The 14765-nt window shown below is 33.9% G+C and overlaps 3 protein-coding genes across 9 annotated transcripts; 2 read left to right on the top strand and 1 right to left on the bottom strand.

The window, feature by feature from the left end:
- The first annotated feature begins 278 nt into the window (after positions 1-278).
- Positions 279-7622, top strand: LOC102613730 (1,4-alpha-glucan-branching enzyme 1, chloroplastic/amyloplastic-like). Of its 6 annotated transcripts, none has more exons than XM_006473718.4 (15): positions 305-695; positions 1267-1377; positions 1851-2061; positions 2892-2961; positions 3069-3335; positions 3495-4401; positions 4508-4567; positions 4680-4796; positions 4942-5004; positions 5436-5543; positions 5967-6068; positions 6231-6298; positions 6503-6584; positions 6869-6985; positions 7201-7622. In XM_006473718.4, exons 1-15 carry the CDS (start codon positions 618-620, stop codon positions 7408-7410), a joined length of 2571 nt encoding a protein of 856 aa, XP_006473781.2. In that variant the 5' UTR covers positions 305-617; the 3' UTR covers positions 7411-7622. The 6 variants fall into 6 exon arrangements, with proteins under 6 accessions (XP_024952048.2, XP_006473781.2, XP_006473780.2 ...); XM_006473717.4 differs by having other exon boundaries at positions 307-695; positions 1848-2061; XM_025096279.2 differs by lacking the exon at positions 305-695 and adding an exon at positions 731-1030.
- A 2140-nt stretch (positions 7623-9762) lies between these two features.
- LOC102612860 (dolichol-phosphate mannosyltransferase subunit 1) lies at positions 9763-12182 on the top strand. The gene is made up of 8 exons (XM_006473714.4): positions 9763-9994; positions 10114-10213; positions 10319-10352; positions 10422-10498; positions 10586-10611; positions 10719-10883; positions 10969-11083; positions 11805-12182. Exons 1-8 carry the CDS (start codon positions 9888-9890, stop codon positions 11907-11909), a joined length of 729 nt encoding a protein of 242 aa, XP_006473777.1. The 5' UTR covers positions 9763-9887; the 3' UTR covers positions 11910-12182.
- A 288-nt stretch (positions 12183-12470) lies between these two features.
- LOC102613254 (hypothetical protein) lies at positions 12471-13760 on the bottom strand. 2 transcript variants are annotated; one of them, XM_006473715.4, is made up of 3 exons: positions 13583-13760; positions 13353-13488; positions 12471-13238 (listed from the first exon to the last, which is right to left on the bottom strand). In XM_006473715.4, exons 2-3 carry the CDS (start codon positions 13459-13461, stop codon positions 12730-12732), a joined length of 618 nt encoding a protein of 205 aa, XP_006473778.2. In that variant the 5' UTR covers positions 13462-13488; positions 13583-13760; the 3' UTR covers positions 12471-12729. The 2 variants fall into 2 exon arrangements, with proteins under 2 accessions (XP_006473778.2, XP_052298484.1); XM_052442524.1 differs by lacking the exon at positions 13583-13760 and having other exon boundaries at positions 13353-13563.
- Between the last annotated feature and the right edge of the window lie 1005 nt (positions 13761-14765).

Below are 14765 nucleotides of genomic sequence, written 5' to 3'. Positions count from 1 at the left end.
TTATTACTATTAAACTTACTTATATTTTCATTCTCCATTTTGATTTCTGCAGATTTTGATTCAATATTCCAACTCATTTCAATTACGTGTTAGTAATAAAATGCAACATTAGTAGAGTGCTGGAATATTTCTGTGACAAAGAACTTCCAGAACGTCTGAGGTGGCGTAATATGTAGGCGGTAGCCTAGCCGTTGCAGTAGATATAAAATTCAAATACCCGTAGATTATTACTCCTCGAATTCATAGATTTTCGTCATCTAATCAATTCACAGCCGTCCGATCACCGTAAACATTTGAAACTGGAGGGAAGCTGTTACGAGCGGGATCTGTTTCACAAATTTAAGAAATTTTGACGGCCTGTGAGTAGTCACGTGGAGCATATGCTTTACTTCGTTCCTTTGTTGCCTTCCTCGCAATCAAATCATCATCGCCTATTAAACAATAAAAAAATCGCAATGATTTCGAGCGTGGGCCCAGAAAAAGATTTAACGGTCAGATTTTACTGATTGAAAATATCGCCATGCATACGTGTCCTGGACTCCTGGTACAACTGCTTTATTGAGGGTCAATAATACACTGGCTTTTACAGATGAACAATAGAAGCTGAATTGGAGAAGATGTTGGGTTCTTTGAGTCTAGTTTCGCAGCTTACTGCTGGCTGTTCCTCACTTCCATCAAGCAAAACTTACACACGAGTAAAATCAGCTTCACTTTCATATTTTTATTTTTTCACATTTGATGTTAGTTATTACTTGTATTTGAGTTAACTTCAGTTTACATGGAAGTCATTCTTGTATTTATGAAATGATCAATATTCGATTTGAGCTGAAGTGAGTTTTTACGGGGGGAGTGGGTGTGTTCACATGAATTTTGATGTTGCTTGAATATATTTTGCAGTATGTAGTACTTCATTTGAATTTTACTCGAAATTTAATATTAGAATCTTAGATGCACGGGATATTTAGATAGGTGAGCTTGCTAAAATTAAGGTGCTGATGGAATGATGGGTTCACGTTTCTTCAGAATGATGGTAAGTTTCATTTTACGCGTGATCTTCGTGAAGGGAAATGTAAGTAAAGAAATAAAGAAATTGGGAAAATTATTTTGAGGCTCAAGAAGGCTATTGTTGTTGCCTATTGGAGGAATTCCACTATTACAACCTACTTTTGAATTGTAGAGTAGTTTATATGCTTTGAGATTTTGTTTATTGACTTACTTTTAAGAAGTCTATCTCTTTGAAGTTGATATGCTCAATGTTTTCAACAGGTTGCAGAAAACAATGAGCTTGCCAAACAATTACCAATCAAGAGAACGTGTGGATTTCAAAAATTGCTTAGGCATCACATAAGTACTTCAAGATTTCTGGTGCCCCAGAGAGTATGTTTGACATTTCTAATATTAAACACTGGGAAACTGTGCGTGATTCATGTTGCATTGAAGTTATGTGGGAGTAAACTGGTCCTTGGTTTGATGAAATTATTGATTTTGCATGTTAAATTTGTTGGATTGGTTGGTTTTTGACTGTATGAACCAAGACTCATTGATTGTTCATCATAGAGAAACCTGGGTCAAGAAATTCTCATTCGCATTACATCTAAAATTCAACTTCACTGTCATTGTCATAAATTAAATAAAACGAATTCAAAAGTAGAATCTAGAACTCCTATTGAATTTGAAACATTAAATCCTCTATGGTGAATATTTATAGTTATAAAACAAGGATTCGCTTCATATCCCCTGCATTGCCTCTACAAAATATTTTCTGTTAATTCTTCTGCAGGTATATTTCTTTTCTGAGTTGGTAATCAGGTGCTTCTCTGTTGCTATTTTTTATTCTATTACCTTAGCAGGTGAAGCAAAACTTCCCAATCTCGTCTGTTTTGACTGATGACAGCTCATCCATGACGAGGATGGAGGACGAGACAGAAAATATTGGTATCTTGAGCACTGATCAAGGCTTGGAACCATTTAAAGATCACTTTAAATATAGAATGAAGAGATATGTAGATCAAAAGCTGCTGCTTGAAAAGCATGAAGGTGGTCTGGAGGAATTTGCAAAAGGTAATATGCATATTGCCATTCTACTCTTTTCTTAACTTTTGACTCATTTTTGGAAAATGACATGGTGAACACTTGCATGATATACACTAGTAAATAGTTGAAAAATTGTGGACATAAGAGGTAAAAGATATTACTGACACTTGACATGCAAGTGCATACATGAGTTAGCTTTCTTTAGAAATGACTAACGCTTAAATTCTCTTCTACAATAAAATTTGATGCATGCTAATTTTTCAAAAAGCCATTACATTGCTGTATTGTTTTGATGTTGGTTATATCTTACATGTTTGGCTTTATTTTACTTATTTATTTATGGGAAATTATCCATCATCTACTCGTTTTTTCCAATTTTTTTAAAAATACACAATTCTTTTTTTTTTTTACTGGAATCCACCTGAAGTTACATTTCTTTTCACTTTTCCACTTCTGTTTGGAGACCGTTAAGAAAACTAACGGAATATTGTTTAAATGATCTTTTTACCCTCAAATGTAAAAGATAAATTATCCACCGACCACTTTTTTTTTGTATTTTTTCAAAAATACATAATTTTTATTTTTGTTGAACTCCACTTGAAGTTATATTGTTTTGTACCTATCCACCACTGTGTCATTGTGAAATGACAATTTTACTCTTATGATGTCAGCAAAGTTCTAATGGTGTTATAACGAGAGTGGACCAATGAAAAAAATGTTAACTTCAGGTGGAGCGCTGTCAAAAAAAAAAATTATGTATTTTTGAAAAAATTGAAAAAAGGGTGGTCGGTGGATAATTTCCTTTTATTTATTCAGACTAATAGTTCACTGTAAATTCACCCCACTTCACTTTGTAGGTTATCTCGAATTTGGATTTAACAGAGAAGATGGTGGCATTGTGTATCGTGAGTGGGCTCCTGCAGCGAAGTAAGGCCTCAGTTTAATTCGAAGCTTTGAAAATACAAAATTACTTGATTTTTGGGTCAGTTCATATTTTAATTGTTTGATTAGGATTTATCTGTCATATAAAATAGGGAAGCACAACTTATTGGGGATTTCAATGGATGGGACGGATCTAACCACAAGATGGAAAGGAATGAATTTGGTGTTTGGAGTATTAGTATTCCTGATTCCGGTGGAAAACCAGCCATTCCACATGGCTCACGAGTCAAATTCCGATTCAAACATGATGGGGTATTCATTGATAGAATCCCTGCATGGATTAAGTATGCAACCGTGGATTCGTCAAGGTTTGGAGCACCATATGATGGTGTCTACTGGGATCCACCACCTTCAGAAAGGTAACGGCTCTTACTCAACCTGTCTTTGTTACAGGGTGAACATATGCAATCAAAATCTGGCAAAAAGCTTGAGTGTTGTTGTATGAGTGCAGTCTGTGGCAAAAGTAGAATATGTTACATAGAGTTTCTTTCTGACCCATTCTTTAACTGTTTATTCAGGTATGAGTTTAAGTACCCTCGACCTCCAAAACCCAAGGCCCCACGGATATATGAAGCCCATGTTGGAATGAGTAGTTCAGAACCTCGTGTGAATTCATACAGAGAGTTTGCAGATGATGTTTTGCCTCGTATTTGGGCAAATAACTACAACACAGTCCAATTGATGGCTGTGATGGAGCATTCATATTATGCATCATTTGGGTATCATGTTACGAACTTTTTTGCTGCAAGTAGCAGATCTGGAACTCCTGAGGACCTTAAGTATTTAATTGATAAAGCCCATAGCTTAGGTCTGCGGGTCTTGGTGGATATCGTTCACAGCCATGCAAGTAACAATGTCACTGATGGTCTTAATGGGTTTGATGTTGGCCAAAGCTCACAAGAGTCATATTTCCACACTGGAGATCAAGGTTATCATAAGTTGTGGGATAGTAGGCTCTTCAACTATGCTAACTGGGAAGTACTTCGCTTCCTTCTGTCCAACTTGCGGTGGTGGATTGAGGAGTTCAAATTTGATGGATTTAGATTTGATGGTGTAACTTCAATGTTGTATCATCATCATGGAATCAACATGAGTTTTACTGGGAATTATAATGAATATTTCAGTGAGGCAACAGATGTTGATGCTGTTGTTTATTTGATGCTGGCAAATTGTCTGGTTCATAATATTTTTCCAGATGCAACTGTAATTGCCGAAGATGTTTCTGGTATGCCTGGACTGGGTTCGCCTGTTTCTATGGGGGGCATAGGCTTCGATTACCGCTTGGCAATGGCCATCCCTGACCGGTGGATTGATTATTTGAAGAACAAGAAAGATGAAGAATGGTCGATGAAGGAAATATCGCAGAGTCTGACAAATAGGAGATACACTGAGAAGTGTATATCTTATGCAGAAAGTCATGACCAGGTATGAACCATCTCGTTTGTAGTTATAACATATTTGTTTAATCCAATTACCTTTATATTGGTTTCCGTTCTTACTCCAATTGGAAGTGTCTCAAACTCCAAGTCAGCTCTTACTGGCCAGGATGTTAAAAGAAATGACACTCAAGACTTTCACAGGCTTCTTCACAGTATATCTCTTCCATTCCAAGTCTGGCCCAAAATCATTGTTTTTTTTCTTTCCAATTTTCATTCAGCCCTTGTGATTTGACTATTTTTTTCATGAGTTGCTTTATTTTGCAGGCCATTGTAGGTGATAAGACTATTGCATTTTTGTTGATGGATCAAGAGATGTATACTGGTATGTCTAGTTTAACAGATGCTTCTCCAACTATTGAACGAGGAATAACTCTCCATAAGGTATGCTGTTTACCAAATTATAGAGAATCTAGCATAACCATTAAGTTGGGCAACTGAACTTAAGCCTCTGGCCCTATCCCTCTGACAAAGTTTTAAGACAATTGCTGACAGCACATTTGATAATCATTATCTTTATCTTTTGCAGATGATACATTTCATAACTATGGCATTAGGAGGCGAGGGCTACCTTAATTTTATGGGGAATGAGGTAAATACAGTGCCTCAAATCCTACTTGACAAACTCAGGGATTTTTACTTATATGATTAATGAGGAGTCTTTCATTAAGACTTTGATTTGACAGCCAATGCAAAATTCTTGAGTTCTAAGAAAGGAAGAAAACAACTGTCTCACAACAGGCACATTATTTTCTCTTTTTCTAAAATAATAATTTGAGGCATGTATCTACATATTCTAACGAGATGAAATAATTAGGCATATTCCAATTCTATTTGAGCTACTAATTACATGAGCAACTTTGTAGTTTGTTAAAAAACATTAAAAGCATGAGGCAGATCGTCAATCACCGTGGACTTTTCACTGCAACAATCATGAAATCTATTGTGCTTAAACAGACAAAAGACTGCATCTGAGTTAATTTCTCAAATTCTGACAGCTATTTGTCACATGTGATAATTTAGTTTGGTCATCCTGAGTGGATTGACTTTCCAAGAGAAGGCAACGAGTGGAGTTATGAAAAATGCAGGCGCCAATGGAACTTGGTGGATGCTGATCACTTAAGATATAAGGTTTGAGATCTCATTTTCATTAATTATATTTTAGTTCTCTCTCTTCCTTCCATCGTTCATTGTGGATTCTCAATCATGTCCTCTTTGCACAATGGAGCAACTGCTGAAAAACATTCATTTTTTAAGGTCATGCTTTGCTTTTGATTTTTAGGCCATAAACACTTGGGCTTTTTAGGATACTCAATGGCCCTACCATATTCCATTTCATCAAAACTTAAGAATATGTTCCATGGCAGGGCCCAAGGCACTCAAGAAAAAGAAAGGAAAAGAATTTGTTTGCGTCATCTTGGTTTATGGATATGGGCCTTTGTGGACATTTGAATGATGGATGCTGCATGCTTAATTAATCTGCATTTGACGCCTCTGTTTTCTCATCTAACATTACTAAAATCATATTTTTCTTTGTGCTTGTAAATTGTCCAGTTCATGAATGCATTTGGCAGAGCTATGAATGAGCTTGATGATAAGTTTCCATTCCTTGCATCGACAAAGCAGATTGTGAGCAGTACAAATGAAGAAGATAAGGTAAGGATGCTGCTGTGTGATATTTAACTATTTATGCTCTAAACTAATTGATGAAATTGAAATTTGGGTGAAGGTTATACTATAGCATGGATTGTGAAGAACATTCTAGGGCAGTGATTCAGATTTTATACAAATATACTAATTAATTGTTTGACTTTACAGGTTATCGTTTTTGAGCGTGGAGATCTTGTTTTTGTCTTCAATTTTCATCCAGAAAACACATATGAAGGGTATTCATGCTTTATATAACGCGACAGGGCTTTGTGTTTGTCTGAGTTAATATGGTCTGTATAGTGTGGATGGCTGCATGCTATCTGGACTACAATAGTTTAAAGGAGTTTGGATAGGGCTTGGACTACGATGAAAACATCAATTTTGTTGGATTTTCTCTTTCTTTTTCTTCAACTCAGTGACTTATAATCTGAAATATACAGGTATAAAGTTGGGTGCGACTTGCCAGGGAAGTACAGAGTTGCTCTGGATAGTGATGCTTGGGGATTCGGAGGAGATGGAAGAGTAAGGAATCCCCTCTATAACTATATGCAGTCCTCTTGTTATTGCTAGAATAGTGGAAGATAAATGAAAATTTGTAGAAGCAACATAATTTCTGAATACATTGTGTAACTTGTATTCTTCTCCTGTCCACAGTCGTGAAAAGATATCAGTTAAGGATTTAGGGGCTGTGGATCAAAGAGGAGAGTGAAAAGAAGAGGGGTGGGTGGGTTCAAGGGAGGGAAATCTTATGTTTGAATGTGCGGCTTGTTCGGTTGTTTTTTTCACTAGAAGTATACTTTTGGCAGGTAGGGCATAACATAGATCATTTCACATCTCCAGAAGGGATACCAGGAGTTGCAGAAACAAATTTCAACAACCGTCCCAACTCATTCAGAGTACTATCGCCACCTCGCACGAGTGTGGTATGTTTTTTGCTACAAATTCTTTTTTTTTTTTTCTTAAAGTGGAAACCTTACATGTGGTTCAATTGCTCATCAGTTTACGTATCAGAATGTTCTGAAATGGAATGTAATTTCAGAAAAGAATGGTTTCAAGTTGATGTTGTTGCCTGGTCTGTTGCCGGCAGCTTAAAACAATGATTATGAAATGCTTAATTTTGTTGCAAATTCTTTAACAGGTTTACTATAGAGTAGAAGAAAGCCAAGAAGGGCACAACAATAGTGAGCCAGTGAATGTTCAAGGAAAATTAGCAGCAGATGTTCCAGCTGAGCTGGAAAGTCCTGAATCATCAGCCACCCTGGCAGCAGATGATGTTGATGATGTTACTGCAAGAAAGATTGAAGATCAGAAGCAAAATAGAATCGTGGGAGGGGAGTCCAATGTTTAATATGCAAAACTCAGCTGTTCATAGGACAGCTCTGTTAAATAATAGGGAATTTATCACTGAATCCTCTATGGGTTGTAAATTCTGATATCTGCATTTGAAATCATTCTCTTGTGTGTGTGTGTGTGTACATACATATAGGGTGTAAAAGCGAATCCGGTTGTGCTTTGGACGGGATATTTTTGCAAGAGTCAATGGATTTTGATTGTTGAGAAGTCAGGATGCGCATAAAATTTAACATTTGGGTGGTCTAGTTGTCTGAAGCATTCCTTCTGGTTCTGGATTGCGAATAATATGATCTCAGCTCTATTTGTCCAAATGTCCAATACAGTAACTATTCCTGCAAAAAAAAAAATTATTGTGGTGGGGCCAGGCCGTTGTTTAAATTTATGGGTTAAGTTGTAACCAAATTTTAGACGGCCCACAATTGCAAAATAACTTCTAGTCACTTATTTGTTTTTTGTTTTATAAGATTTTTTTATCCTGTCAGTTTTTTCATATTACATGAGAACAGGTTATTGGGTTAAAAATCCAATTATAAAAATGAGATATTTTAAAAGTTTTCGCCACAAATTTTTCGTCAAGAGAATCCGATTACAAAACTGAGATTTTCAACTGCGAATGTACAATTCAGATCCGGAATCAGAACTAAGTTAGCAAACACCAACGAAAACAAGTCTCGACCATGGACAAATGTTAGCTACTTTGCTTGCAAGTAATATTTCACCAATCCTTGTCTCCACTATGCATTAATAATAAAGTATGAAAAGTAGACCGAAAAATTTTATTAACACTAACTTTTTTTTGTTTAAAAAAAAATACACAATTATTATAAGTGTGGGGTTATTTGAACCCACTAAATTATTCACTATATTTTTTTAATTAAATTTTTTATTGTGAAAATATAATTAAGTAATGCTAAAACATTCAAATTTTTATCCAAAAAACTATCTCAAATAATGTAGTATTCATTAATTAATTGATAAAATATTATAACTAATTCATTAGATCCTATAAAAAATTATCAATTATTCAATAAAAGACTGATCACTTTGGGATGAAAGGATTAATACCTAGCATGTAGAAATCAAACGTAAAAGTCTTTGTACCACTTTGAATCTTTTAGAATTCTTTTGGTCAAATTTCAAAAGCACAAACTCTAAAGTGATAATAATAAGTAAAAACTTGTAATGTTATGGTAAAAACTAACAGAAAAATAAAGGTAATTTAGCGAGAAAGAATAGAAAAAAGAGAAATTAGTAGTTAATTTAGGTTTTAACCATATTTACAATAGAGAGAAAAAGTAGTTAATTAAGGGTAATTTTATAAATTTTGAGAATTTGTGAATTAAAATAATAAGTTATAATTTGATAATTATTTTAGTTTAAAAAAGTGTGTTCTAAAAGGAAATTAGTAGATTTAAATAACCCAATTCTTAGAGTTGAGCTATTAGCATCCCTAAAAAAATCTTATGAACCCCTGTTATATTTATACGTTTTTGTGTGCAAATTATATTACTTAAAAAGACATTCCTATTTGATAAATAGTAATCTCAATTTTTTTTACTGAAGAACTCTTTACATCAGTATTTCATAGGAAAAATGAGGATTACCTCACTATTGTTTAAAGAAATTAAGTAAAATCCCATCATATTTTAAAATAAGTTCAAACCCCCTATAGTTATAAGGATGTTATATTATTCTACCCCTTGATGTTAGCTATAAAATTTAAATATTTTGTAAATACAGATAAAGTGAAATGACTTATGCACTATTACTGATAAATTAATTTAATAATGAATTATAAATTATAGAGAAATTAGCTGACGTTAATATATTATATATTGTACTCCTATGACTTATAGTGGTATATATAATTCTTTTAAGCTTGATACTTTTTAAACCATGGCCTGGGAAGGTGAATTCTATTTAGCACCCTCTTGTTCTAATTATTTATATATATTTTTTAATTTAAAAGATTAAATTACACTTACACAATTTCGGAGTAAAATATATTTTTATTAAAAATTTTGTTAACTCTAATGATTGTGTGATAAAATGACAAAACTAAAATACTAAATGAGAAAAAATAATTATAAAAAAATTTGATAGTAAAATAATATGTCAGTAAATATTAAGTAGTAAAATAATTATAAAAAAAAAAAAGACAATAACTGTAACAACTCTCAAAGGCTCAAACTTATTATGATTACCAAACTGTCTCAAACTTACTAAGGTTAGAATAATATATTCAGCGACGTCAGAAGTTAGAAATACAATAATAAACAATTCTCAGGGTATTTTAGAAATTGCCTACGATAATTTGGCTTAAAAGCACGAAGTTTGGGACAGAGATATTGACTTGCCAAAAAAATTAAAAAAAAAAACTCGAGAAGGGGAAACAAAACGACGATCTGAGTCGGTTTGAATAATTTGATCTCTCGATTTGAAATTTAGGTTTTGAAACAAATTAGGAATAATATGGAAGAGACGAACAAGAACAAGAACAAATACAGTATAATTATACCAACATACAACGAACGACTCAACATTGCTCTGATCGTTTACCTCATCTTCAAGCATCTTCGGTATACAATTCCACACTTTCTCTCTATTTTTAGAAATGATTGTTATTTCCATTTGGCTTCTTCAAATTGGAGATATTATTTAATCCTCATTGCAAATGATGAAAATTTGGTTTGTTTAGGGATGTAGATTTTGAAATAATCGTGGTGGATGATGGAAGTCCTGATGGTACACAAGAAGTTGTAAAACAACTGCAGCAATTATACGGAGAAGATCGAATTGTAAGTACCGTAATTAACTCCTGAATTTGGATTTGCATTTGACTTCTTTTACAGACGCCGACTTTTATATTGATTTTAATGCTTATAGCTTCTTGGATGGTGCAGCTGTTGAGACCTAGACCGAAGAAGCTTGGATTAGGTATGTGTTTAAGATTTTGAGTTGATGATCAGGAGAAACTGGATCTTAATGCACGTCTTCAATCTTTAGGAACTGCTTACATTCATGGTTTGAAACATGCATCGGGCAGTTTTGTTGTGATTATGGATGCTGATTTATCCCACCATGTAAGTGCTTTGCAGATGGTAATTTTGAGTAATCTTGTTTTGTTCAATGTATTATCCTTTTGATTTTTTCACATTTCTGTTTTGCAGCCAAAGTACTTGCCGAGCTTCATAAAGTGAGGAATTTTTTTTAGTCTGTTTCTCTTGTATCATATCATATAGAGTGTAGGATGATGCCTAATTTTTGGAATTTTTTGGTGTCTTCTTACAACATGGTTATTAGGAAACAGTTGGAGACAGGTGCAAGTATTGTAACTGGAACCCGGTACGTTAGAAGTGGTGGTGTGCATGGGTGGAATCTTATGCGCAAACTGACTAGTAGAGGAGCCAATGTCCTTGCTCAAACACTTTTATGGCCTGGTGTATCAGATCTCACTGGTTCTTTCCGGTAATTGAATTAGTTTGAAGTATTAAGCTCTTTGACTCTTTGCACTTTCACAATTTGAGAACTTATGTTTTTTGGGTTCTTGAAGGCTTTATAAGAAATCAGTGCTTGAAGATGTCATTAGTTCCTGTGTGAGTAAGGGATATGTCTTTCAAATGGAGATGATTGTTCGTGCTTGTAGAAAGGGGTACCACATTGAAGAGGTAAAATTATGTTTTAATCTTGTTGTGATGTATGATTGATAATTTGAGATTGACTAGCTTTCCATAGTTGAATCATTTTTTTTTTCCTTTTCCCTTTAGTTTTGGACTCAATTGTGATAAGCTAATCACTTGAATTTTTAATTAATTATAGTTGGGTATGTGCACATGCCACAGGCTTTTCACTCTCTCCTAATGTCAAGATACTCTCAATTCTTCCTTTATAGCTGTTATTTATAGTAGCAAACACACAACTGCTCTTCTTGCTGGTGTAACATTCTACACTGGCTATGTAGTGGCATGAACTGCTGTGTTCCAATGGTAGTGGATGAATGAATTATTTGCTCAGATGTTATTGCTGCTGCTGTGTTTTAAGGACAGATCTTCCCTAAACAACATGCATATTGCCAGTTTGTTAGCATTAGGATCATTAAATTTATGCATGACAATTCAGTCAATTGCTTTGTGTTTTATGTTTTTATTTTTTTGGTTTGTACCATATTTGGATTGTTACATCCTTAAACTCTCCTTGATGTTCCGTGGAATGAGCATTGTCTTTCAAATTTCAACGCATTAAAGGCCATAGAAAAATTCAAAATTTTCTTTCCATAGTTGGTGCAATGACCGGCAGATCTGTTTTCTTCTAAACAAACTGGTATATCTGCTTATTTTTCCTGTGCTTGCATTTTTTAAGCTGGTTGATTCATGTTTTCATTTTCCGCAGGTTCCAATTACATTTGTTGACAGAGTATTTGGAAGTTCAAAGCTTGGAGGATCTGAAATTGTCGAATATCTTAAAGGCCTTCTATATCTTCTCATCACAACATAAGATGCTATAACTTCACTCTTCAAGGATTAAGCTGTTGATCACAAGTCACGGGATGGTTCTCTTATGATCATTTCTTCCTCCACTGATGTTGAAAAAATTATCACATTATTTCAAGTCTCTGATCTGCCCTTTTTTTTATTTTACCTGATGCTCTTGAGTCCTAGAATTCAGGTAGCAAATTATCTGGTAGTCTTACGAATGATTACTAACTTAATGATGGCTGATGAGAGTCAATATGGTTTTTTCATATGAGAGATTGAAGTTCTTTTTCGAGTCTGATTTGCATCATCCTGCTCTTTGATATAGGTAATTATAAGCGGCATGCATGCGTTCTTCAAATTCAGTTTTGTTGGCATTTTGGTTTCTCGTAATTGGAGGCGAAAATTCTCAAGCAATACTTGACAAAATTCAGTTTTGATCAATACGCTGCTGCAATCCGTGTTTGATTATAACAACTCAAAGTTGCATTACTGCTGAAGTTCGGAGGTGAGAAGTAGAGATAAATAATCTTTGAACATATATGAATTTTAAATGCATTCAAATAACATAACAAAGAATCAGTGAAATAAAGCGTCATTCATTCAACCTAATTTAGTAAAAAGATTATGCACAAGGCCAGTCAATTGTGGTCCATCCAGATACATCACATACTGAAAAATATGATAGAACCTGGACACAACCAAAACCCAACTAATAAATTTGTGATGGTAGAGTCTAGAATCATTGAAAGAGCATTCATAAAATCAACAACATATATTTAGTCCATGAACAAAGTAAATGAAGTATCCCTAATACAAAATGGTGGCCATGAAAATGAAATTCATATCTTTCCAGCTCTGCGAGACACGGTCTTCTTTTCAGTAGTAGCCATTGCAGATGAATTGAGAGGCAGAGGAGGTTTCTTGTTCTCCTTGCTCATGCTCCTAAGCATATACCTCGGCTCATTCCTTTCAACTGAATAAGCAGCAATAACCGACTTCCTCAAACTCTCAAGCTTCTTCGAGTCCCTTCTCTTCGCAGGCTCAACAGTAACTCCAAGATTATACGGGGTCTTTTCTCCACTGCAAGCTTCACTTTTCTTTCTCTTCAGCCTCTCGTTTCTTCTCGCTGCGTACTCTTCGTAAAACCTTCCCCTTTCAAATAGAGGACTCGAATTAGCACATAAACTTTTACCAATACCACCTTTATTAGTCTCATTCGTCCCAAATTCGTCTTGCACCATCCTTGCCAAAGCCCTTAACTCACAAGAAATTGAACGGTATTCGGCTCGAAAATCCGTCTCCTCCATGTCCCATGAACGAATCGGCTTCTGGGATTTCGTTAAAGAACCTGTCACATTTAAGAAAAAAAAGAAAAGAAAAAAAAGAGTATGAAATCAAGAAACTGTTCAAGAAAAAAAATGTAAGCAGATGTCACATGCTTCTCTCATCAAACAAAATTTACCTGGAGGGGTTTGGAGAGTAGTTGAGTTTGATCGGAGGACACGACGCGGCCGGGTTCGAATCGGCGATTTAGCCAGCGGTGGTTTCCGGTCAGTTCTCATCTTAGACATTGCCGATTTTCTTTGGGAAAAAAAAAACTGTAGAAAGAGAGAAATAAAGAATCGGTGAATGAATAAAATTGTTCGCAAAGAGAGACTTATCAAGAAATATTATATTATAAGATTTACTTGCCTTTTCGTTTTAGATTGAGGATGGTTTCTTGTTCTTTGTGTTTCTGCTTTTTTCGCCTGTTGATGTTTTGGTTTTATTGGGAGACATGGATGTCAATTCGAATTTTTACACGTCAGAATAGGAGCGTCTCTAACGGTCCTATTTTTGATCGGACGGTCTGAATTGTTTGAAATTTAAAAGGTGTGTAATGGGGATATTAAAGGTAATGGAATCCGGAGGTTTTATTTCCTTTTTGAGTTTATGAAATAAAATCTTGACGGTCCCATCCTTCGTTTAAGAATTTTACTTTTAAAAATTTGCAGGACTTACTTTGATGCAGTGCACGGGGAATTTGATAATATTATAATTTTTAAAATAGTAATTATTAGTAGTTAAAAAAAATAAGATAAATATAATAAAATTTATTTTAAAAAATATTATAAATTTTAAAAATAGTTCTATGTATTTAGTAATTATTATTTTTAAATTATTATAAAAATATAAATAATTAAATGGTATGACTATTTATACTCTATCAAATATTTTCAACACTCGTTATTTTAAAAATATTTTTATTACAAAAATACCCTTTCATGAAATTATTAAAATAACATAATTACTTAAGAAATAAAACTATAAAAGTTCTTTACACCTGTTTATTATAAACCCTAAATCTATATTTTCTTCAACATTTCACCATCAGAGACTCATGAAAGATACAAACCAGATGCTGCACAGATCAAAACCTCAATGCTTTCACCAATGAGTTTTAATTACATGTCACAGATCACATTAGTTAAAAATAAAAAATAAATTCCACGAGTTATGGCATAAAATTCAACACAGAAAATTCAAAATAGCAAGAATGAAGATTCATAAAGGAAAAAGCTAAACATTCATGAAAGGATTAAACAACTGCTGCGGCTCTTAAATATTGTGTAATTTACTTGGAATTTTAGTTATCAATTAATGATACACTTATAAAGCTGCAAATTTGTCTTGAATATTTTGATATATTGAAAGAGTTGTGACCTCTTTCTTCAAATTTTATCTTATATGCTTATTTTGTTAAGAAATGTGTCTCTTTTTTTAATACAGATTTCTTAGAATACTGTTTTAGTTAGGAGGATTACTATTTAAGAAATAAGTAATTTTTTCTTCAAAACTTAACTTATTTAAAGAGGAATATAACTTGTATAAGAAA

Source organism: Citrus sinensis, chromosome 5 (assembly GCF_022201045.2).
Source record: "Citrus sinensis cultivar Valencia sweet orange chromosome 5, DVS_A1.0, whole genome shotgun sequence".
Classification (NCBI taxonomy): domain Eukaryota; kingdom Viridiplantae; phylum Streptophyta; class Magnoliopsida; order Sapindales; family Rutaceae; genus Citrus; species Citrus sinensis.
The sequence above is the reverse complement of the archived record's forward strand: the minus strand, read 5'-3'. Positions and strand labels throughout refer to the sequence as shown.

Coding starts and splice junctions, on each gene's coding strand:
- LOC102613730 (XM_006473717.4), top strand. CDS start 618: ATGTTGGGTTCTTTGAGTCTAGTTTCGCAGCTTACTGCTGGCTGTTCC. Junction 4,568..4,679: donor CTTTCACAGGCTTCTTCACA/GTATATCTCTTC, acceptor TTTATTTTGCAG/GCCATTGTAGGTGATAAGAC. Junction 4,797..4,941: donor GAGGAATAACTCTCCATAAG/GTATGCTGTTTA, acceptor TATCTTTTGCAG/ATGATACATTTCATAACTAT.
- LOC102612860 (XM_006473714.4), top strand. CDS start 9,888: ATGGAAGAGACGAACAAGAACAAGAACAAATACAGTATAATTATACCA. Junction 9,995..10,113: donor CTCATCTTCAAGCATCTTCG/GTATACAATTCC, acceptor TGGTTTGTTTAG/GGATGTAGATTTTGAAATAA. Junction 10,214..10,318: donor TATACGGAGAAGATCGAATT/GTAAGTACCGTA, acceptor TGGATGGTGCAG/CTGTTGAGACCTAGACCGAA.
- LOC102613254 (XM_006473715.4), bottom strand. CDS start 13,461: ATGTCTAAGATGAGAACTGACCGGAAACCACCGCTGGCTAAATCGCCG. Junction 13,239..13,352: donor TACTCTCCAAACCCCTCCAG/GTAAATTTTGTT, acceptor TAAATGTGACAG/GTTCTTTAACGAAATCCCAG.